The following is a 20,862-nucleotide window of genomic DNA, read 5'->3' on the forward strand; positions in this document are numbered from 1 at the left end:
CTGTACTTCAAATCTATGATACTCCCCCACTTAACATACTGCTTGACTAGTTGGGCCCAAGCTTGCTGTACAACATTAAAACCTATTCAGTCTGTCTACAAACAGGCTCTCAAAGTGCTTGATAGGAAGCCCAATAGCCATCATCATTGTCACATCCTTAGAAAGCATGAGCTCTTGAGTTGGGAAAATCTTGTGCAATACACCGACGCATGTCTTGTATTCAAGATCCTCAATGGCCTGGCTCCCACTCCACTCAATATTTTTGTTAAACAGAAAACCCAGACATATGGCAGCAGATCCACAAGGTCTGCCATGAGAGGTGACTGTATAGTTCCCCTAAGGAAAAGCACCTTTAGTAAATCTGCATTCTCTGTGAGAGCTTCCCATGTCTGGAATACACTGCCATCAGACACACATAACTGCACCACATATCACACTTTCACAAAATGCTTGAAGACATGGCTAAAGGTCAATCAGATTTGTGAACATGGTCCCTAGCTGTGTGTTGCCACTCCATGTTGTCTGTTGTCTGTAGCTTGTGAGGTGTGGAAACACTTTGTTGCTTTTATGAATTTTGTCTTGCTGCTTTTTGTTTTATCCTGCTCTGTCTGTATGCTACGTCTTGCTTGTCCTATGTTGCTCTGTCTGTATGCTATGTCTTGCTTGTTCTATGTTGCTATTGTCTATATTGTAATTGTTTTTAATAACCTGCCCAGGGACTGCGGTTGAAAATTAGCCGGTTGGCTAAAACCGGCACTTTTACTGAAATGTTGATTAATGTGCACTGTCCCTGTAAAAATAAAAATAAACTCAAACACAGCCAACATCAGATAATATTTAATCATATAATGGCTATAATGTAAAATACAGAATCCCACATTACTCTATTTCTGACACGTGCATAATCGGATTTATGGCGCTACAGTGTTAGCTGAGAAATATATAATAGTGTATATATCGCGCTAGCTAGTAATGTTATTTCTCTCTTCTTGCCCATGTGAAATTATAAAATGTTTTAAGAGAAGAGTAACCGGTTAGCTATTAATAACCTCACTCAATTATATTTTACCAATAGTCTCCAGTATTGATTCGCAAAATGACAACTGTTAACTAGTCGTCAGTTTCTTGCATGTGCGGAGCCCAGCTAATTTAACGTTATTGATTTAGATAACTTATCGTTACTGTTCCTCAGCATGTTTTAACGGAAAATAGCTAGCCAAACAGTTAATCCCCACTACAAAACGTTTTAATATCTATTGTATATGTATAACATTAAATTTATATTTATAACTTACTTTTCTATCTCGGTGGCGTTATAAAAGTCTCATCAACAAATCTTTACTTAACGTTCGCTACATTAAAACAAGTGTTGAAGTCTCCAAATCACCTCCAGTCCAACGTCTGCATCTCATTTTAAACCTAATTTAAATATGATGACGATCTATTTTATTGACGTTACTAGCCATCTGACAGACCAATAAACGCGACTTTGAAAAACCCATCTCGACACTTGAGCCCACCTACTCGGCTCACTTGCCTCCCATTGGAAACGGCAGGATGTGGTCTATTTTAGTAGAACATCATTGGTTGTGTACCATATTAGTGAGTGTCGTGTGGTAGGGTATTTATTTATTACATTTTTCAAGCAAAGTATAAGGGAATTGTACTCCAGTCTGGTAGGTTGCGGTAATGCAACAAATTGGATACCAACCGCTGTTAAAACCTCAGAAGAAGGTTGCGCGCCATACACACACTTAATTGAGGAAGGAAGGCAGGTTACAATCGAAACTGCAGTCAACGGCTCTACAAAAGCACATTTGACCTGTTTACAAACTAAAGTTGTGTGTTGGGGTCAACAAATCTAGAAAGAATACAGGTAAACCGTCAACCAGAAAGGAAGAGTGTCTCTGGACAACTGTCAGCGTATAAAAAGGAGAATTTTGAAGATAGCGAAAGTAAAAACTTGACGCATTTTCTGAAGGGGCCTGCAGATTCGACAGCGACGCGTTTTCTGAAGGGGCCTGCAGATTCGACAGCGACACCATGGCTGAATGTGGTTGGGATGAGATGTCAGAGGTTCCATCCCTCCTTCAGGAGGACCTGACCTGTCCGGTCTGTAAAGATCTCTACCGGGGTCCCGTTCTTCTTTCTTGCAGTCACAGCTTCTGCAAGGACTGTTTGGAGAAATGCTGGATGGGGCCGGGGCAGAACTGTCCCGTGTGCAGGAAGAGCTGTGACGGCGAGCAACCAATATCCAACCGGGCGCTGATGGATGCGACAGAGTCGTTTCAGAAGGAGAAGCGTTGGCGGGGACCGAACGCAATCAGTAACGTGCCTCTTTGTAACCTGCATCGTTTGGGGTTTCAACTTTACTGCGTAAAGGACGAGGAGCCCGTGTGCGTCGACTGTGTCCCTCTACATCGGGCTCACGAGCTGCTGCCGCTCAACGAGGGGACGCGGTTGTGTCAGGTGAGATTGAGGAGATTAGATTATCTGGGCCGGGTTTCCCAGGTGAGAGGAGTTTGTTCTGGTGAAAAGTGGTTGCATTCGTTCTGGAACCGGTTTGACTCCCTGGTTTGAGCCAGATTCCCCGCTTTTGCCGACGGCTAAATCGGCTCAAAACAAAAGTGGCAGGTTAAGCATGTGGAGTATTAATATAATGCAGTGTTTTGACATGCAAAGTGATTGCTTTTAATTAAAATAAAATAAAATTCTGCCTTCCCAATTAAAACTGTATGTTTCTGAACGATGCACCATGCTGCCTTGTTGACATGACCAAGCGCTGCAGATTACTGTTCAGTTGAGAAGGGCACTCCTCCCTCGCCGCTTTTGCACTTTTTATAGGTGGTTTGAAGTCAGATATACACATTTGATTTCTGGCCTTGCGACTTGTCTGAACTGCTGTGGCTAGCCAAAAAGTTGGATCATGTTATACTTTGAGGCTTTAAGTGTTCTTACACTGATTTTGAACATTCAAAGCAACTAAACGTCCATGGCAGGCCTTTTTCTTCAATATGTTTTTGGCGGACTACATCCAAAAGGTGTATTGTCACCACCTACTGGGTGGGGTAGAACTGAAATAAAATAATGTTAATAATAATACAAAATTAAACACTCATATTATTAAAAAAGGGAAAAAAAGTCTATGTACTCCTTCACTTAGTCAAATGTACTCAGATCCCTACACCTGTTCTGGGGCCTGAGATGGGAAGAATTTCAGACATTCCCTGGAATGTTTCAGATGTGAAATCCTGGAGTTCTAAGAACCTAAGCTGCTTTCACAAGGATTTCCAGTTTCTTATTTTTTTCTTGTTTTGTTTGTCCTGTACAATTAATCAATTGCGCAATGAATGCAACAAAAATCAACATTCTCCACGATTAGTGTTTCAGGATCTTTCAACTGACTGACATCCAGACTGTTGGGCATACACTGCCATAGCTTCATTGTCTCTACTCGCTGCGTCAACAATTTTCACTGACTGCATAAGAGACCTTCTCAACAACCCTGATCCTTTCTACTTCAACCTCCTCCATCCTAACAGGGCACTCGAGGAACTCTGGAATGTGATTCCCATCACAATGGCAACATTGTGCATCCTCAGACTCTTCAACAATGATATTCCGTTTGCAAACACTTGACACATGGCCAAACCTTTTACATTTATGACATTGAAGTTGCTTTTGTACATAAACTCGCACCACATATCTCATATCCCAGCTTTACATGGGTTGGGAGAAATTCTTCATCGAACATCAATAACCCAAATGCTTTCCTCCTTTCCATTCACCGTGCGGGTTAAGCGACGTGAATCAACTGTTCCTGGCATGTTAATCTTAAACCATGACGCCTCAATATCCATAAAGACGCCAGATATGACACCTTTTATTGGTGACTTACTCCGATAATCATAGCATTCCACTAAATGTGTCGATAATTTGTGCATTATCCTTTTGTTCTTTTGACACGCATGAAATCAACATCATACCACTCCTGGTCACTCTGACTCCACTTCTCCCAATGCATCCTTTGCCATCTTTGTGACCACAAACGGTTTTCCCCCAAAAACATCCTTGCTCATGAATCGCAGTCCAACAAGAAGTGAGGCAGTATCATACCGAGGCTTATCTTGATTTTAAAACGTTTGCCCTTTTTAGCTCCGTTCTTAGATGAAATTATTGGAATACTGAAATATCTATCTTCACTCGCACCAACAGAATCAAGCATTGCTTCTGGTTCCACCATTGCTCTCCCTCCCCAAGTTAGTGCTTACAACAATACCTTAGCTTGCTACATAACTTCTGAGTGAAAGGAACCACGAGCACCACCACCAATCAGCCAAAACCATTGTGGACACACCCATCGTTACTACGACATCTAGCATAGTCAGCTTGTCAGCTAATGACTGCTGTCTGAACACACATGATTTGGTCACTTGTAACTTGCTGTTTGGACAGTCAGTATTCCTAAACAGATTTGAGCATTAAGGCCTGCAGTGTGAACAAGGCTTTAGTGCCCTGATTCCCTTAGTCATCACCCAATAGCTTAGGACCTGAAACAATACTGCAAATAAGTTGCTGTATGTTTTTGAATATTTTATTATCTGGTAGTCACTAGATCACAAACTATTATGCATATTGATGATTTTTTGTGTTCTATTGCAGGAAGAACTGACCATTAAAGTCAACATATTGGAGGAGAAAGTGGAGACCTTCAAGAGAATGAAAAATAAATACTCTAACAGAGTTGATTTCATTAAGGTACTATAATACTGTATCTGCTTGACCTGCCTACATCTACACTGTAGGGCATATCAATGACCATGACTAATGTCATGTGGACAGATCGTGGTGACGGTTTTGAGTAAGATAATGGGATTTGTTAGAACTAGTGAGGGCATCAAAGAACTCTATCTAGATGTGTGTAGCCTATCCAGAGCCCAACAGTTTGATGTTCATCATTGTTCTGTAATGAGATATGTGAACCAACCTGTTTGACTGGTTATGAGTAGGGACAGACTGAGATTCCTTGAGCCACCAGAAATCATTGGAAATAATACAATAGTTGACTGTAGATCAAACCTAGGGCCTGGAGTCCTGACAAGGAAAGCCTCTAGAGGAAACTATAATTCCAGCCTATAGATGAGTAATGTTGTGTGAGATATGAATGACGAGAGGTATGTCAGTATCATTACAAAATTTCACTCTTCCTCCAACCTCTCTCGTACCCAGAGCCAGGCCGAGCAGGCAGAGAAGCAGATCAAGGCAGAGTTTGAGAGGCTCCGTCAGGTGCTGTGTGTAGAGGAGGCTGCCAGGCTGAAGGCCCTGGCAGACGAGGAGGAGGACAAGAGATCCGGTATGGAGGAAAGGATCAGCTCCTTGACCAGTGACATCGCTGCCCTCACTAAGCTGGTCCAAACAGTAAAGAGGGAGATGGGGGCGGAGGATTTAACCTTCTTGCAGGTAAGCAGGAGGGGTCTCCCTCATGGGGGGGGGGGGTCATCCTAACTGTACATTGTCACTATGCATGACAGTGAGACCTTTTTGAATGCATGCATTTGTCGATCTTATTCACAATGAACTAATGGGTTCAATTGTGTTGTTTTTCAGAACTTCCCAGGCTTAAAGAAAAAGTAAGTACAGTAACATCCTATCAGTTGCCCAACAGTTCGGGTACCCTCCCTCTAATATCATGGTCATCTTCTATGATGTCACGTTTTCACAGAGCCCAGTGGCCTCGTGAAGACCCACAGAATCCCTCAGATGCTCTCCTGAACATGGCCAAACACGTGGGCTCTCTGGGCTACAGCATTTGGAAGAGCATGCAGGCTCACGTCACATGCAGTGAGTACATGTACTGAAGGGTTAGGGTTCTAACTTGCTACATAAGTTATGACACACAATAAAATGGGTGTGGCTGGCTATATAACATGTAAGGGATCAATGTTTTGAATGAAGGAGGAAACACTTTGAGCAACAGTTACGCTTCAATCATAATGTGTCGTAACACGTCTCCCTCTCTCTCTCCAGTCCCAGTGGTGATGGACCCTAACACAGCCTGTCCCTGGCTTTCCATGTCCCCAGACCTGGCCAGCGTACGGGACAGCCCAGAGCGCCAGTCTCTCCCGGACAACCCTGAGCGCTTCGACCCCTGTGTCTTTGTCCTTGGAGCTGAGGGCTTCCGCTCCGGCAAGCACCGCTGGGAGGTCCATGTGGGAGACAACCCGAAGTGGATCCTGGGAATCTGTAAGGAGTCTGTGGCTCGCAAGAGGAAGTTCACCGTGTCCACAGACAGGGGCGTGTGGACCATCGGTCTGAGCAAAGGGGTGTACAATGCCCTGACTGGCGAACGCACAGTGCTGGTCGTGGAGAGTCGGCCAGAGAGGATCCGGGTAAAGCTAAACATGGATAAGGGGGAGGTGTCATTTTGGGACACAGGCAACGGTGGGAAGCACCTGTGCACCTTCAAACACAAGTTTACAGAGAGAGTGTTCCCCATATTTGGTCCTGGCCTCCACACCACCCCGATGGAGGTTAAGCCGGCCAAGGTGACCATTCATACTGCGTGACAGGGCAGTGTGACAGTCACTACAGCTTGCTAAGGTAGAGGTCACATGTAGAGGTCACATGTTATGGTCAGAAGGTAGCCTAATACGTGCACTTGAATACATGGGGCATTCCACTGTTTAAGCTGTCAGGCTGGTGTGGTTGTATTCTAGTAGTTTTACTGTGGCTATAGGTTTGCGTTGAGGTTTGGATCTGAAATGCTTGCTTACCAGCCCTACCCAACAATGCAGAGTTTAAAAATTAAAATAAAATGGTTAAACAAGGAATAAGTATATACATTGTACCAGATCAATGTGCACGGGTACATAGTATTTGTGGTCGATATGTACATGAAGGCAGGGTAAAGTGACTGGGCATCAGGATAGATAATAAGAGTAAAATAAAGAACAGAGCAGCAACAGTAAATACGTGTAAAAGTGTGTGTGTTGTCGGTCTGTGTGTGTGCATATGTAGTGAATGTGTGGGAGTGTCAATGTAGTGTGTTTGTGTGAGAAATATATACACTGCTCGAAAAAATAAAGGGAACACTTAAACAACACAATGTAACTCCAAGTCAATCACACTTCTGTGAAATCAAACTGTCCACTTAGGAAGCAACACTGATTGACAATAAATGTCACATGCTGTTGTGCAAATGGAAATAATAGGCAATTAGCAAAACACCCCCAATAAAGGAGTGGTTCTGCAGGTGGTGACCACAGACCACTTCTCAGTTCCTTTGCTTCCTGGCTGATGTTTGGTCACTTTTGAATGCTGGCGGTGCTTTCACTCTAGTGGGGTAGCATGAGACAGAGTCTACAACCCACACAAGTGGCTCAGGTAGTGCAGCTCATCCAGGATGGAACATCAATGCGAGATGTGGCAAGACGGTTTGCTGTGTCTGTCAGCGTAGGGTCCAGAGCATGGAGGCACTACCAGGAGACAGGCCAGTACATCAGGAGACGTGGAGGGGGGCAACAACCCAGCAGCAGGACCGCTACCTCCACCTTTGTGCAAGGAGGAGCAGGAGGAGCACTGCCAGAGGCCTACAAAATGACCTCCAGCAGGCCACAAATGTGCATGTGTCTGCTCAAACGGTCAGAAACAGACTCCATGAGGGCCCAACGTCCACAGGTGGGGGTTGTGCTTACAGCCCAACACCATGCAGGACGTTTGGCATTTGCCAGAGAACACCAAGATTGGCAAATTCGACACTGGCGCCCTGTGCTCTTCACAGATGAAAGCAGGTTTACACTGAGCACATGTGACAGATGTGACAGAGTCTGGAGACGCCGTGGAGAACATTCTGCTGCCTGCAACATCCTCCAGCATGACCGGTTTGGCGGTGGGTCAGTCATGGTGTGGGGTGGCATTTCTTTGGGGGGCCGCACAGCTCTCCATGTGCTCGCCAGAGGTAGCCTGACTGCCATTAGGTACCGAGATGAGATCCTCAGACCCCTTGTGAGACCATATGCTGGTGCGGTTGGCCCTGGGTTCCTCCTAATGCAAGACAATGCTAGACCTCATGTGGCTGGAGTGTGTCAGCAGTTCCTGCAAGAGGAAGGCATTGATGCTATGGACTGGCCCGCCCGTTCCCCAGACCTGAATCCAATTGAGCACATCTGGGACATCATGTCTTGCTCCATCCACCAACGCCACATTGCACCACAGACTGTCCAGGAGTTGGCGGATGCTTTAGTCCAGGTCTGGGAGGAGATCCCTCAGGAGACCATCCGCCACCTCATCAGGAGCATGCCCAGGCATTGTATGGAGGTCATACAGGCACGTGGAGGCCACACACACTACTGAGCCTCATTTTCACTTGTTTTAAGGACATTACATCAAAGTTGGATCAGCCTGTAGTGTGGTTTTCTACTTTAATTTTGAGTGTGACTCCAAATCCAGACCTCCATGGGTTGATAAATTTGATTTCCATTGATCATTTTTGTGTGATTTTGTTGTCAGCACATTCAACTATGTAAAGAAAAAAGTATTTAATAAGAATATTTCATTCATTCAGATCTAGGATGTGTTATTTTAGTGTTCCCTTTATTTTTTTGAGCAGTGTATAATAATATACAGTGCATTCGGAAAGTATCCAGACCCCTTTTTCCACAATTAGTTACGTTACAGCCTTTTTCCAAACTTGATTAAATCATTCTTCCCCCCTCCCTGACCAAGGCCCTTCTCCCCCGATTGCTCAGTTTGGCCGGGTGGCCAGCTCTAGGATGAGTCTTGCTGGTTCCAAAATTCTTCCATTTAAGAATTGTTGGAACCGGCTAAACTTTAAACATTGAGATATTAAATAAATGATAGAGAAGAAGATGCCTTGAGTAGGAAGAGTGAAAGAGAATGGGTTTTGTGTCAGAAGTTAAGGGCTCTCTGTAAAAAGCCTGAAGGCTTTGGAATGTGTTTGATGGAGGAGAGGAGAGGAGAGCGATGTGTTGATATAGGGAAGACGGATGGATATCTGTAGATTAGGTGAAGGAGGGGTTCAGGTCAGGAGGTGAAGGGTGAGGTCAGTTCCCCTTAAGGGAGTAATCAGAGTTAGTATCTGGTTACCTTCTTTCTCTTGGGCATAAACTAAGGATTGGAGAGAGGGAGTGTCTTAAGTAGGATGTATTTAACCAATGGAGAGAAATGTTTTGCGGTCTGATTACACCTGTACAAAACCTTTGGGAAGAATTCAACTTGGTTAAAGCTTCTCTACTGTCTGTGTACTGTCTATTTACTCTGAAAAATAAGAACCTAACAGAATGATAGAGGCCAATGTGTTCTTGGGGACCTTCAATGCTGCATAAATATTTTGGTACCCTTCCTCAGATCTGTGCCTCGACACAATCCTTTCTCGGAGCTCTACGGGCAGTTCCTTCGACCTCATGGCTTGAATTTTGCTCTGACATGCACTGTCAACTGTGGGACATTATATAGACAGGTGTGAGCCTTTCCAAATCATGTCCTATCAATTGAATGTACCACAGGTGGACTCCAATCAATTTGTAGAAACATCTCAAGGACGATCAATGGAAACAGGATGCACCTGTACTCAATTTTGAGTCTCATAGCAAAGGGTCTGAAGACTGATGTAAATCAGGTATTTCTGTTTTATTTTTTAAATAAATTTGCTAAAATAAAAAAAAACGTTTTGCTTTGTCCTGATGCGATATCATGTGTAGATTGATGAGGACATTTAAAAAAACAAATCTATTATAGAACAAGGCTATAACGTAACAAAATGTGGGGTCTGAATACATTCCGAATGCACTGTGTATGTGTCACGTTCTGACCTTAGTTCCTTTATTTTGTCTTTGTGTTAGTTTGGTCAGGGCGTGAGTTGGGGTAGGTAGTCTATGTTATTTTTTCTATGTTGTATTTCTGTCTTTGGCCTGGTATGGTTCTCAATCAGAAGCAGCTGTCGATCGTTTTCTCTGATTGAGAATCATACATAGGTAGCCTGTTTTCCCCATTTTAGTTGTAGGTGATTGATTTCTGTGTCTTCACCATACAGAACCGTTTCGTATTCGTTTCTGTCTTTCACTTTGTTATTTTGTATTTTCGTGTTCAGTGTCTTTTCATAAACAATTACAAACACTTACCACGCTGCACATTGGTCCGATCTGTCATACTCCTCGTCAGAGAAAGACGAATTTCGTTATAGGATCACCCACCACAACCGAACCAAGCAGCGTGGTAACCAGGATCAGAGGGTTCTGGACTCCTGGACATGGGAGGAGATTTTGGACGGAAAGGGCCCCTGGGCACAGGCTGGGAAATATCTCCGCCCCCGGGAAGAGCTGGAGGCAGCCAAAGCCGAGAGGCAGCATTATGAGGAGCTTGCACGGTGTCCCCAGTGCGCAGGCATAGCCCGGTGAGCTACATCGCAGCGCCTCATATCGGCCGGGCTAGAGTGGGCATCGAGCCAGGTGCTATGAAGCCGGCTCAGAGCATCTGGTCTCCAGTGCGTCTCCTCTGCCCGGGGTATATAGCACCAGCCCTACGCACAGTATCCCCGGTTCACCAGCACAGCCCAGTGCGGTCTGTTCCACCCAGCCACACTGGCCGGGCTACGGGGAGTATCCAGACCTCCAGTGCGCCTCCACGGTTCGGTCCATCCGGTTCCTCCTCCACGCACCAGGCTGTCTCTCCGTCTCCTCCCTCCAGGTGCTCCCTCCTGTCCAGCGCTGCCAGAGTCTTCCTCCTGTCCAGCGCTGCCAGAGTCTTCCTCCTGTCAGTCCTGAGCTGCCAGAGCCGCCCTTCAGTCAGGATCTACCAGAGCTGAGTTTCACGGCGCTGCCGGAGTCTCCCATCTTTTTGGGACCTGCTGCAAGGGTCTCCAGTCCGAGGTCGATGGCGAGGGTCGCCGCTCTAAAAGCGCCACTGAAGTGGGCAAAGCTTTTTCTCTGGGATATATTCAGACACTATTCAATGTTTGTTTAACCAGTAATCTATGTTGGAATAAGTTTTGTGCTGATACTGATTTTGTAAAATAATGATGAATAAATGCATTGAGTGTTTTGAAGTCTACATAGCCCAGATTCACCACCAATGCACTTGTCAGGTGATGCACAGCAGCTATAGCCATGGTAATAAAGGTTTAACTGGTAGACACTACATCTGATTAGAGATCCGAACTACCCCACTTTGCCTTACACCGTTTCTAGTCGTCAATACTCTTACTTTCTCAGGTGAGTTTCTCTGAGGATGCAATTAATGGCAATGCTGAGGTTTACAATTTTAGTGATGGAGTGATGACGAGGAGCCTTTTGAGGTTTTCGGTGGCCAGGGTCAGAATAGTGCAGAAGGTGTTGTAGTTGAGGCAGTGAAAAACGGCTCATAATAATGGCTGGAATGGAGTCAATGGAATGGTATTAAGCACATCAAACACATGATTTCCATGTGGTGGAAGCCATTCTATTGACTCCATTCCAGCCATTATCTTGAGCCATCCTCCCCTTAGCAGCCTCCACTGATACCTATGGAACAGAAGGAGCATGCTCTGCGACTCAAGATCAAAGCAGATTGATTGGCGTGTGGATCTTCGAATTATGTCGCCAATCAAGGGTGTTATCTGTGGGGTGGCGCTAGAAGTAAAAGCCAAGAGTATATGGGAAGAATTGGATCAAGTGGTTGGTGTGCACTGACTGACCAGCATGGTGGATGGAGTGAGAAAGCCCACTCCATCCATTCTACTGTTTTCTGATGAAGAGTCTCCCGTCTCCCATGCATTTGGGTGTTATGAGATTCCCTGTGAGAGCCTTCGTGCCCAAACCCATGCAGTGTAATAAATGCAAATTATTTGGTCATGTGTCAAGTGTATGTAGATGGGAGGGGTATCATATGCCAGCTGAGCCTAAATGTGGCAATTGTGAACATGCACCTGCATTTCTGAAGTGTCCTGTTAGGGTGAAGGAGACAGAGGTGGCAAGAATAAGGGCTGTCCAGCATGTCTCCTATCTGGAGGTGGTGAGAAGAGTGAAGAAAGGAGTGAAGTTGATGAAGTAATGGTAGTAGGAGTAGAGACACCAGATAATATTCCTTGTCAACAATCCTGACATGTGGCATGTTAAAAATCTCTTAAGGATCCGACCCTTTTTTCCAATTGTCTCTTAAAATGACTTACCCAAATCTAACTGCCTGTAGCTCAGGACCTGAAGTAAGGATATGCATATTCTTGATACCATATGAAAGGAAACACTTTGAAGTTTGTGGAAATGTGAAATTTATGTAGGAGAATATAACACATTAGATCTGGTAAAAGATAATACATCATCTTTGAAACGCAAGACAAAGGCCATAATGTATTATTCCAGCCCAGGTACAATTTAGATTGTGGCCACTAGATGGCAGCAGTGTATGTGCAAAGTTTTAGACTGATCCAATGATCCATTGAATATCTGTTAAAAATGTTGTATCAACACTGCCCAAATGTGCCTAATTGGTTTATTAATACGTTTTCAAGTTCATAATTGTGCACTCTCCCCAAACAATAGCATGGCATTATTTCACTGTAATAGCTACTGTAAATTGGACAGTGCAGTTAGATTAAGAAGAATTTAAACGTTCTGTCCATATCAGATATGCCTATGTCCTGAGAATTGTTTTTGTTTCTTACAACCTCATGCCAATCACATTAGCCTAGTTAGCTCAACCATCCCGCTGGGGGGACACTGTTCCCGTAGAGGTTTTTTAAGAAGGTGGACTTTGTAGCGTTTATTGCATTGGTTATCAACTGCACAGCGCAAACAGAGAGGAAATCTGTGACTGGGATGTTTTTTTTGTATTTTGCATGATATCGGTCCCCACTCCCCTTTTCCCGCAATGGAATGTGTTTTGTTTCAACACCCTATACACTAGGTGGCGGCAATACACTAATAGGTGTGGTCTGCAATAAAACCTTAAAAAATAAGAAGCAGTGAATATACTCAATACCCTGTACAGAGGAAGTCTGCCATAAACCTTTAGAGAAAGAAGAGGAGCATTTTGTGTGGGAGGCTGCCATGTACAAAAACAACAAACATTAAGTAACATTTCACGCTGGCTAGTGTGCTAAGGCAAATTTATGAAGATGTGTCTGAAGCTGCGACATATATATTTCATTAGTATTATGATTTAGCTAAACATCATTGAATAGATGGCTGCGCTTTTGCATCTGGAATTAGCTTGCTCGCTAACTGGCTAGCAGCAGTCCAGTAAGCGCGAGCCCCTGCGGAGGGTGGTCTGGGATTCAGTACGGCGGGGACTGGAGCCCAGTGCTGGTGTCCGACGACCCTCTTTGGTAGCCACTGCTGACTAACGTTAGCTATCTCACAATCAGTTTTGCGTTGTGTCGCTCATAACTCACTGACAATGTAGAATATCATAGGGACGGAGACACGGGATCTGGTGAGTATTACGAATGCATGGGAAGGCTACGCTAACGGTCCTCTGCTAGTGTGGTATTTATTTAACTAGGTAACGTTATCTCTTTCAAGATAGCTACCGTTAGCGTAGCGGAATTTGCTGTTAACGTTCAATACTCGCTTGCTAGCTGGTTATAACTAACTAGATACTAGCAACATACAACTTTTGTATTTAGCTATTCTGTTTACGTTAGCCAACTAATGATATTACGTTAGCTAGCCTTAGCAATAACCGTTAACGTTAGCTAGCTAGTTATGATTTGTCTGCGGAAAGTTAGCATTGTTTTGATACTGGCTAACTACTAGTAACGTTAGCTAACTACTCGCTCACGGTTTCCTGGCATTTAGCTATAAGTTATATACGTTTATTTTTCTTTAAAATTAGTTGCTAAACGTGGTTCAATTGAGATGTTTGCTAATCAGTAAACCAGAAACCGAGCAGCACCCATAGACAGAACAACTGCGATGATGATTAGCTATGCATATCTATATTGAAAACGTCTTAATGTTTTGAGAAGTGTAACTAGAAACTATTTGTACATAATGAGATTAATGAGATTCTATCATATTGACAGAAGCTGAATCTTCTACAATGTGCGGGGGGGGGGGGGGGGCACGTTGTCAGTTTACAACATCACCTCTGGCTCTGACTGTTGTGACTTTACAAAATGTGAATAATTAATTTACCTTTCTTAGAGACAGAAATCATTGGAACAGTAATAACACTAGGCTCATATGAAAAGCACATTCCTTAAGTTGTCACTCTGCCATCGACATAAATGAAATAATATGTTCTCTGCCAGCCAGCACAGATTTTTTTTTTACCCTGTTTGGTTACTTATGAATGTTACTGTAATATGTATGTATTTAGTTTGATTGGAAGTTAATGCCTATCTTGTGGAGTTTTAGATTTTTGACTCTGTAAATATGGTGCTGTAACCAGAATGCAGCACTGATGTGACATATAGGATGAAATATGCTCTAGTTTTGCCTATATTGAAATGCAACTTCTTTGTAAAATATTTTTTTTGCATATGTAGTCCATCTCACTGAAGTTGCATTGCTTGTTTGAACCATTTCTAGGTTCCCGGCTTGTGAGCGAGGTAATCGGACAACCCCATCTTCTTCACCTCCTCCATCTATTCTAGGTGGGGGAGAGGATGGCCTCCCTCCTCCATGTCCCCCTGCTGGGGTTGCTGCTGGTGGCTGTAGCCCCTGGGTGTTGGGCAGGAGACTGTAAGGGCCACAGACAGGTGCTCAGGGGCCCACCAGGGTACGTCACAGACGGGCCAGGGAACTACTCTGTAAACGGGAACTGCGAGTGGCTCGTCAAAGGTGAGTGTGACAGTGGTAGGAAAACTGAGTGCTGTGAGGACAGTGTGTGTTGATAGATTAGTTGTCTTTGTTGATGGTCAGTTTGATGTGAATACATGGGTCTCAAGATATGCCAAGGAAAATCCTGTGTCAAGCAAATTAAGTGTACTCTAAATGATATCAGACTGATGTTTCTTACCTGTATTCTCTCCAAGCCCCCAGCAGCAATTACCGTATCGTCCTGAACTTTACCTTCATGGAGACCGAATGCACGTATGATTACCTGTTCGTCTACGACGGAGACTCCTACCAGAACCCTCTACTGGCCAGTCTGAGTGGCAACACCCTGCCGCAGCCCATAGAAGCCAAGTCTGGCAAGGTAACCGCATCATTATCTATGGAAGGCGGAACTAGACATGTTCTGAGATGTCAGATATCAACCTCAGACTGCTGGGCATTTGGGTGGGGAAACTTCATACCAGCATTAAATGGATGGATTTAGTGACGGGTTTCCATGGCCTCAATTTGATTTCAGCACAAATTTGACTTTTCTGACTCGATGGGCTGAATGGATTACAATATCATGGAAAAAATGTAATCCAGTTGTCCATTGCCCCCTTCACATCCTTTCTCTCCTCCCTCCAGATGCTTCTCCACCTCTTCAGTGATGCCAACTACAACCTCCTGGGCTTCAATGCCACCTACTCGTTCTCTGTGTGCCCTGGGGCCTGCGGAGGTCACGGGCGCTGTGACACGGCCTCGTCCCTGTGCCAGTGCCATCTGGGCTGGGGAGGAGCCGACTGCAGCACCCCTCTATGTCCCCAGGCCTGCATCCTGCATGGCACCTGTGACAAGGTAAGACGGGGAAGGGAGACTTTATTATCCACATTGGAAACTGCAGTCTTTAGACAACGTACAGACAACGTATTGGTTTATTACAGTGCAATAAAACAAAGATTGGATGAGTTAGTCGTGGATTGAAAGTGGACAGCCAACTGAGATGCTGGAGACAGCTAGCTGAGGGAACCTATGTACAAGACTGCCTAAGAAGTTAATTATTAAGCAGGGTATACATTTTAGTTCAATCACATAAGGGGAAACCAGTGCAGCAACATAAATAAGGGTTGAATGACCCTCCTTTCCTTCACATGTTGTAATATCGTTGATTGCTGATTTCTCTCAAACTTTCTCCTTCTCTCTCTTTCTCCTTTCTCTTCCTCTCAGAGAGGAGAGCGTTGTCTCTGCAGCTCAGACTTCCTGGGCCAGAGCTGTCAGCTGGGTCTCCGTGATGACAGTGGGGCGGGGCAGTGGTGGCAGGTGAGTGGGGCCGACCCCTACATGCCCCCCCGGACCGGTTCTGCTGGGGTCTACCTGTCCTCCACTGGAGCCATGTACCTGTTTGGAGGTGAGATGGAACACTGAACAACTGTTTGTTAATTTTTTGATATAGTGGTGGATCCCATTTTACATAAAACAAGTATTATACATGCCCATGGTATACCAATAATGTATACCATTCTAATTCAGGTGTTGTTAGTTAGCAGGGTGTTGCAAGTCAGAATGTTAGGATTGTTTTGTTTTCACTTTATGTGCTGATTCATTGTCTTAACTAGACCCGATATCGACCCAGTCAGGAGTATTGGTGGGCTTGGTTAACATTATCCCAGTTTAGATGAGTCGAGCACATGGCTTCACAGAAGACCTTGACATTATTGCTGTTAGACAACTGGCTCTGCATAGTAATCATTGTGGCTTTCAATGTATGTCATGATGTAATTGGTTAACTGGTTCTGTATGGTTGGGGCTGTTTGATATTTCAGGGTTTGACTTGAACCGAGCTTTGGGGGACCTGGTTAAATACAACTTCAGCTTGAACCAATGGGAGAACAGATCTTATGGACACTCCCCAGTAAGTGCATGCCAGAAATGTCATCTTAATAAAATATGTCAAAGACTGTTCTCTTTAGTTATTCTTTCCTGTGCTTATCTTATGCTTTGATATTTTATTCAAGATCCCAGCAAAAATCGGCTTTTCATTTATCTGACTTTCATGAAACTACATGTCCAGCACTTATTTAGCCTCACAAAGTGTTTTACCATTTTCTTTTCAAGACAACCAGGGCTACAAGTAGAACACAAAACAATTTGACATAAACAGTTACTTTCATGTGTTTTATTGACAAATGTCCATAAACAAATAAGGTCAGCCAAAGCCAAAACCTGATAAATGAATTTATATGAATGCTGTAAGTACAGAAATTGTCAGTGACAACTTTTTGGAGTTTGTGACAGCAACTACAGTATGTGAACTTATTACAGTATTATAGACACTATGTCCTGGGATTCACTATGATCTTCTATGTTGAATAACCCCTTCTGTTTTAACAACTCTCTTGTAGCTTGTGAGCGTAATAGAGCAAAACATGTTACATGTGCTTGTTCTCGCCTTTTAATAATTTGTAGCCCAAACCATTCGGACTCTACAGGGGTTTTTGTATAAAAGACCCGGCCCCAGGCCCCTTCGGGTTACACCTTGTCTCACAAATACCACTCTAGCTTCGCCCCCATTAATCACACAGACTAAAAGGGGTTAGTTCAAAATGCATCGGCGATGCAATGGGACTCATTGGACTAAACCAATGCTCCTAGAAATCTCTCTTTCCCTCCCTCTCCTGTTAACCCATTTCTACAACACTCCCTATCTTACTGCTTCACTTTCACCCCTCCCTTTTCTCTTTTTTCTTGTTCCCACTTCCACTCATCCTTCCCTTCTTCCTGCCCACCCTATCCCAACTGCCATCTCTCTTCTCATCACCCCCCTCTTCCTCTCTCCCTTCTTTCTTTCCCCCCTCCCTCTGTCAGGCGGCTCGTCACTCCCACACGGCAGTAGAGTGGAAGGGGAACATGGTTATCTTCGGAGGAGAGCTCGCGAGCGGCGCTTTAGCCAGTGACGTCTGGATGTACCGCCCAATCCAGGATGACTGGCAGCAGCTCGGCCAATCCCATTCGCCCGGGGCACCGAGGGTGGCCAACCATGCAGCAGCTGTAGTGGACAACTATCTCTACATATTTGGAGGTAAATAACTTATTGAAATACAATGTTGTTAACTGAATTTGTAGAATAGTTTTCACTGCAAATATTACCTTACAGGTGTGTGTATATATGTGTATATGCAGTGAAAACTTCTTGCAGAATATGTTTCTAAACACTTCTCCATTAATGTGGGTGCTACCATGATTACGGAAAATCCTGAATTAATCGTGAATAATGATGAGTGAGAAAGTTAGAGTAAATGCTAACCTCCCCTGTTATTGTAATGGTAAGATGTTAGCATGTATTGGGGGTATGATATTTCTGTTTAACTTTCTATTTTACGCTGTACTGTTAGATTTCAGATTCCAAAAAGCAAGTCGTGCAGGCTCTAGTTTGGTCTTCTCTTGATTATTGTCCAGTCATGTGGTCAAGTGCTGCAAAGAAAGACCTAGTTAAACTGCAGCTGGCCCAGAACAGAGTGCCACGTCTTGCTCTTCATTGTAATCAGAGAGATAATATACAGTGCATTCGGAAAGTATTCAGACCCCTTGACTTTTTCTACATTTTGTTATGTTACAGCCTTATTGTAAAATTGATTCAATAAATAATGTTCCTCATCAATCTACACACCCCGTAATGACAAAGTGAAAACAGGTTTTGAGAATTTTTTGCTAATATATTAAAAACAGAAATACCTTCTTGACATAAGTATTCAGACCTTTTGCTATTAGACTCTAAATTGAGCTCAGCTGCATCCTGTTGTCATTGATCATCCTTGAGATGTTTCTACAACTTGATTGGAGTCCACCTGTGGTATATTCAATTGATTGGACATGATTCGGGCTCCCGAGTGGTGCGGCGGTCTAAGGCACTGCATCTCAGTGCTAGAGGCGTCACTACAGACACCCTGGTTCGAATCCAGGCTGTAACACAACCGGCCGTGTTTGGGAGTCCCATAGGGTGGCGCACCATTGGCCCAGCGTTGTCCAGGTTTGGCTGGTGTAGGCCATCATTGTAAATAAGAGTTTGTTTTAAAATGTCTTGCCTAGTTAAACTAAAAAACATGTATTTTCTGTCTATATAAGGTCCCACATTTGACAGTCCATGTCAGAGCAAAAACCAAGCCACGAGGTCGAAGGAATTGTCCGTAGAGCTCCAAGACAGGATTGTGCCGAGGCACAGATCTGGGGAAGGGTACCAAAAAATGTAAACAGCATTGAAGATACCCAAGAACACAGTGGCCTCCATCATTCTTAAATGGAAGAAGTTGGACATCACCAAGACTCTTCCTAGAGCTGGCCAACCTGAGCAATCGGGGGAGAAGGGCCTTGGTCAGGGAAGTGACCAAGAACCCGATGGTCACTCTGACAGAGCTCCCGAGTTCCTCTGTGGAGAAAATACATTCCTCAGTAAAAGGCACATGACAGCCCACTTGGAGTTTGCCTAGGCACCTAAAGACTCTCAGACCATGAGAAACAAGATTCTCTGGCCTGAATGCCAAGTGTCACGTCTGGAAGAAACCTGGCACCATCCCAATGGTGAAGCATGGTGGTGGCAGCATCATTCTGTGGGGATGTTTTTCAGTGGCAGTGACTGGGAGAATAGTCAGGATCGAGGGAAAGATGAACAGAGCAAAGTACAAAGAGATCCTTGATGAAAACCTGCTCCAGAGCGCTCAGGACCTCAGACTGGGGCAAAGGTTCACCTTCCAGCAGGACAGAGGATCTGCAGAGAAGAATGGGAGAAACTCCCCAAATACAGGTGTGGCAAGCTTGTAGCGTCATACCCAAGAAGACTCAAGACTTGTAATCGCTGCCAAAAGTGTTTCAACAAAGTACTGAGGAAAGGGTCTGAATACTTATGTAAATTTAATATTTCAGATATTTTTTGGGGAATACATTTGTAAACCTTTATAAAAACCTGTTTTGGCTTTTTCATTATGGGGTATTTTGTGTAGATTGATGAGGGGGGGAAAACTATTTAATCCGTTTTAGAATAAGGTTGTAACGGAACAAAATGAGGAAAAAGTCAAGGGGTCTGAATACTTTCCGAATGCACTGTATGTTGTGTTTTGTGTTGACGCCTGGAAGAGTAGATCCTGCTTTTGCAACAGCTAATGGGGATCCAAATAAAACACCACATTATTTGCGATTCATTCAGGACTAGTGAGTAATCATGGTAGCATCCACATTCATGTAGAAGTTTTTTTAAGAAACATTATATTCTTATTTACAATAAAGGTAACTCCAAAATGACACTACATTATTTACCATTCATTTAATTTGGACACACAATCTGAAACACAACCGAAACAAACATAAAATGCATCCAACAAGTTTATAAAGCCACAAGCTCAATGTAATCAATGTGTACTACGAATATTGGACCATATACTAAACTTTTGACTTCTTTAATACACACATAATGGAATTATGTACAAAAAGTGCAGTTCTATCTAAACAGTTCACCCAATATGGATTAAAATACCCTCTGTACTTTAACCTCGTAGCCCATTGTATCATTTGAAATCCAAAGTGCTGGAGTACTGCACCCAAACAACAACAAATGTGTCACTGTCTCAATACTTCACTCTATCCTAAGATTGTGCCTATCCGTTGTGAATACGTGCTCTTGTAATCTTTCTCTCCTCCTCTCCCCCTGCAGGTCGTACGGAAGAGGATATGTTCTCGTCATCTCTGTATCGGTTTGGTCTGTGGGGGTCTGGGGTGTGGGAAGCGGTGCAGCCCACTGGGGGGAAGCCCCCTGCCACAGCAGGCCACTCCATGGTGTTCCACCCCCCGTCCCGGGCCCTGCTGGTCTACGGGGGCCACAGGCCTACCACTGCCAGGTACAGTTGGAGGAGGGGATTGTGGGGCTGATGGTGATGTGTGTTTATTATCAAAGTTGAAGTACGCACTGAGGGTACACTGTGTTGTGTGTGTTTGATGCTATTTGGTAATGCAAGAACAGGTTCTCGCTAGGTTCTTGGCTTCTCCAAGTGTCAGTGTCCGTGGGATTCCCAGTAGTGTTGGTATCTATTTGTGTCTCAGCAGGTGTCTGTGTTAACGTTGG

At 44.1% G+C, this 20,862-nt stretch overlaps 2 protein-coding genes across 3 annotated transcripts in view; both read left to right on the forward strand.

Moving 5' to 3' along the window:
* The first annotated feature begins 1,160 nt into the window (after positions 1–1,160).
* Positions 1,161–6,830, forward strand: LOC109906546 (zinc-binding protein A33-like). Its single transcript, XM_031786593.1, has 6 exons — positions 1,161–2,469; positions 4,663–4,758; positions 5,230–5,460; positions 5,608–5,630; positions 5,723–5,841; positions 6,028–6,830. Exons 1-6 carry the CDS (start codon positions 2,044–2,046, stop codon positions 6,564–6,566), a joined length of 1,434 nt encoding a protein of 477 aa, XP_031642453.1. The 5' UTR covers positions 1,161–2,043; the 3' UTR covers positions 6,567–6,830.
* Positions 6,831–12,957: 6,127 nt separating this feature from the next.
* LOC109900724 (multiple epidermal growth factor-like domains protein 8) overlaps positions 12,958–20,862 on the forward strand; it is a 32,800-nt gene continuing 24,895 nt past the window's right edge. For both annotated transcript variants that reach the window (XM_031786599.1, XM_031786601.1), the window contains exons 1-8: positions 12,958–13,425; positions 14,526–14,777; positions 14,972–15,135; positions 15,402–15,611; positions 15,981–16,161; positions 16,577–16,665; positions 17,619–17,832; positions 20,455–20,638. In XM_031786599.1, coding sequence (XP_031642459.1) covers positions 14,603–14,777; positions 14,972–15,135; positions 15,402–15,611; positions 15,981–16,161; positions 16,577–16,665; positions 17,619–17,832; positions 20,455–20,638 — 1,217 coding nt within the window. In that variant the 5' untranslated portion in view covers positions 12,958–13,425; positions 14,526–14,602. The remainder of the gene's footprint in view (positions 13,426–14,525; positions 14,778–14,971; positions 15,136–15,401; positions 15,612–15,980; positions 16,162–16,576; positions 16,666–17,618; positions 17,833–20,454; positions 20,639–20,862) is intronic.

This window comes from Oncorhynchus kisutch, linkage group LG2, assembly GCF_002021735.2.
Source record: "Oncorhynchus kisutch isolate 150728-3 linkage group LG2, Okis_V2, whole genome shotgun sequence".
Lineage (NCBI taxonomy): Eukaryota > Metazoa > Chordata > Actinopteri > Salmoniformes > Salmonidae > Oncorhynchus > Oncorhynchus kisutch.

Coding starts and splice junctions, on each gene's coding strand:
- LOC109906546 (XM_031786593.1), top strand. CDS start 2,044: ATGGCTGAATGTGGTTGGGATGAGATGTCAGAGGTTCCATCCCTCCTT. Junction 2,470..4,662: donor AGGGGACGCGGTTGTGTCAG/GTGAGATTGAGG, acceptor GTTCTATTGCAG/GAAGAACTGACCATTAAAGT. Junction 5,461..5,607: donor AGGATTTAACCTTCTTGCAG/GTAAGCAGGAGG, acceptor GTTGTTTTTCAG/AACTTCCCAGGCTTAAAGAA.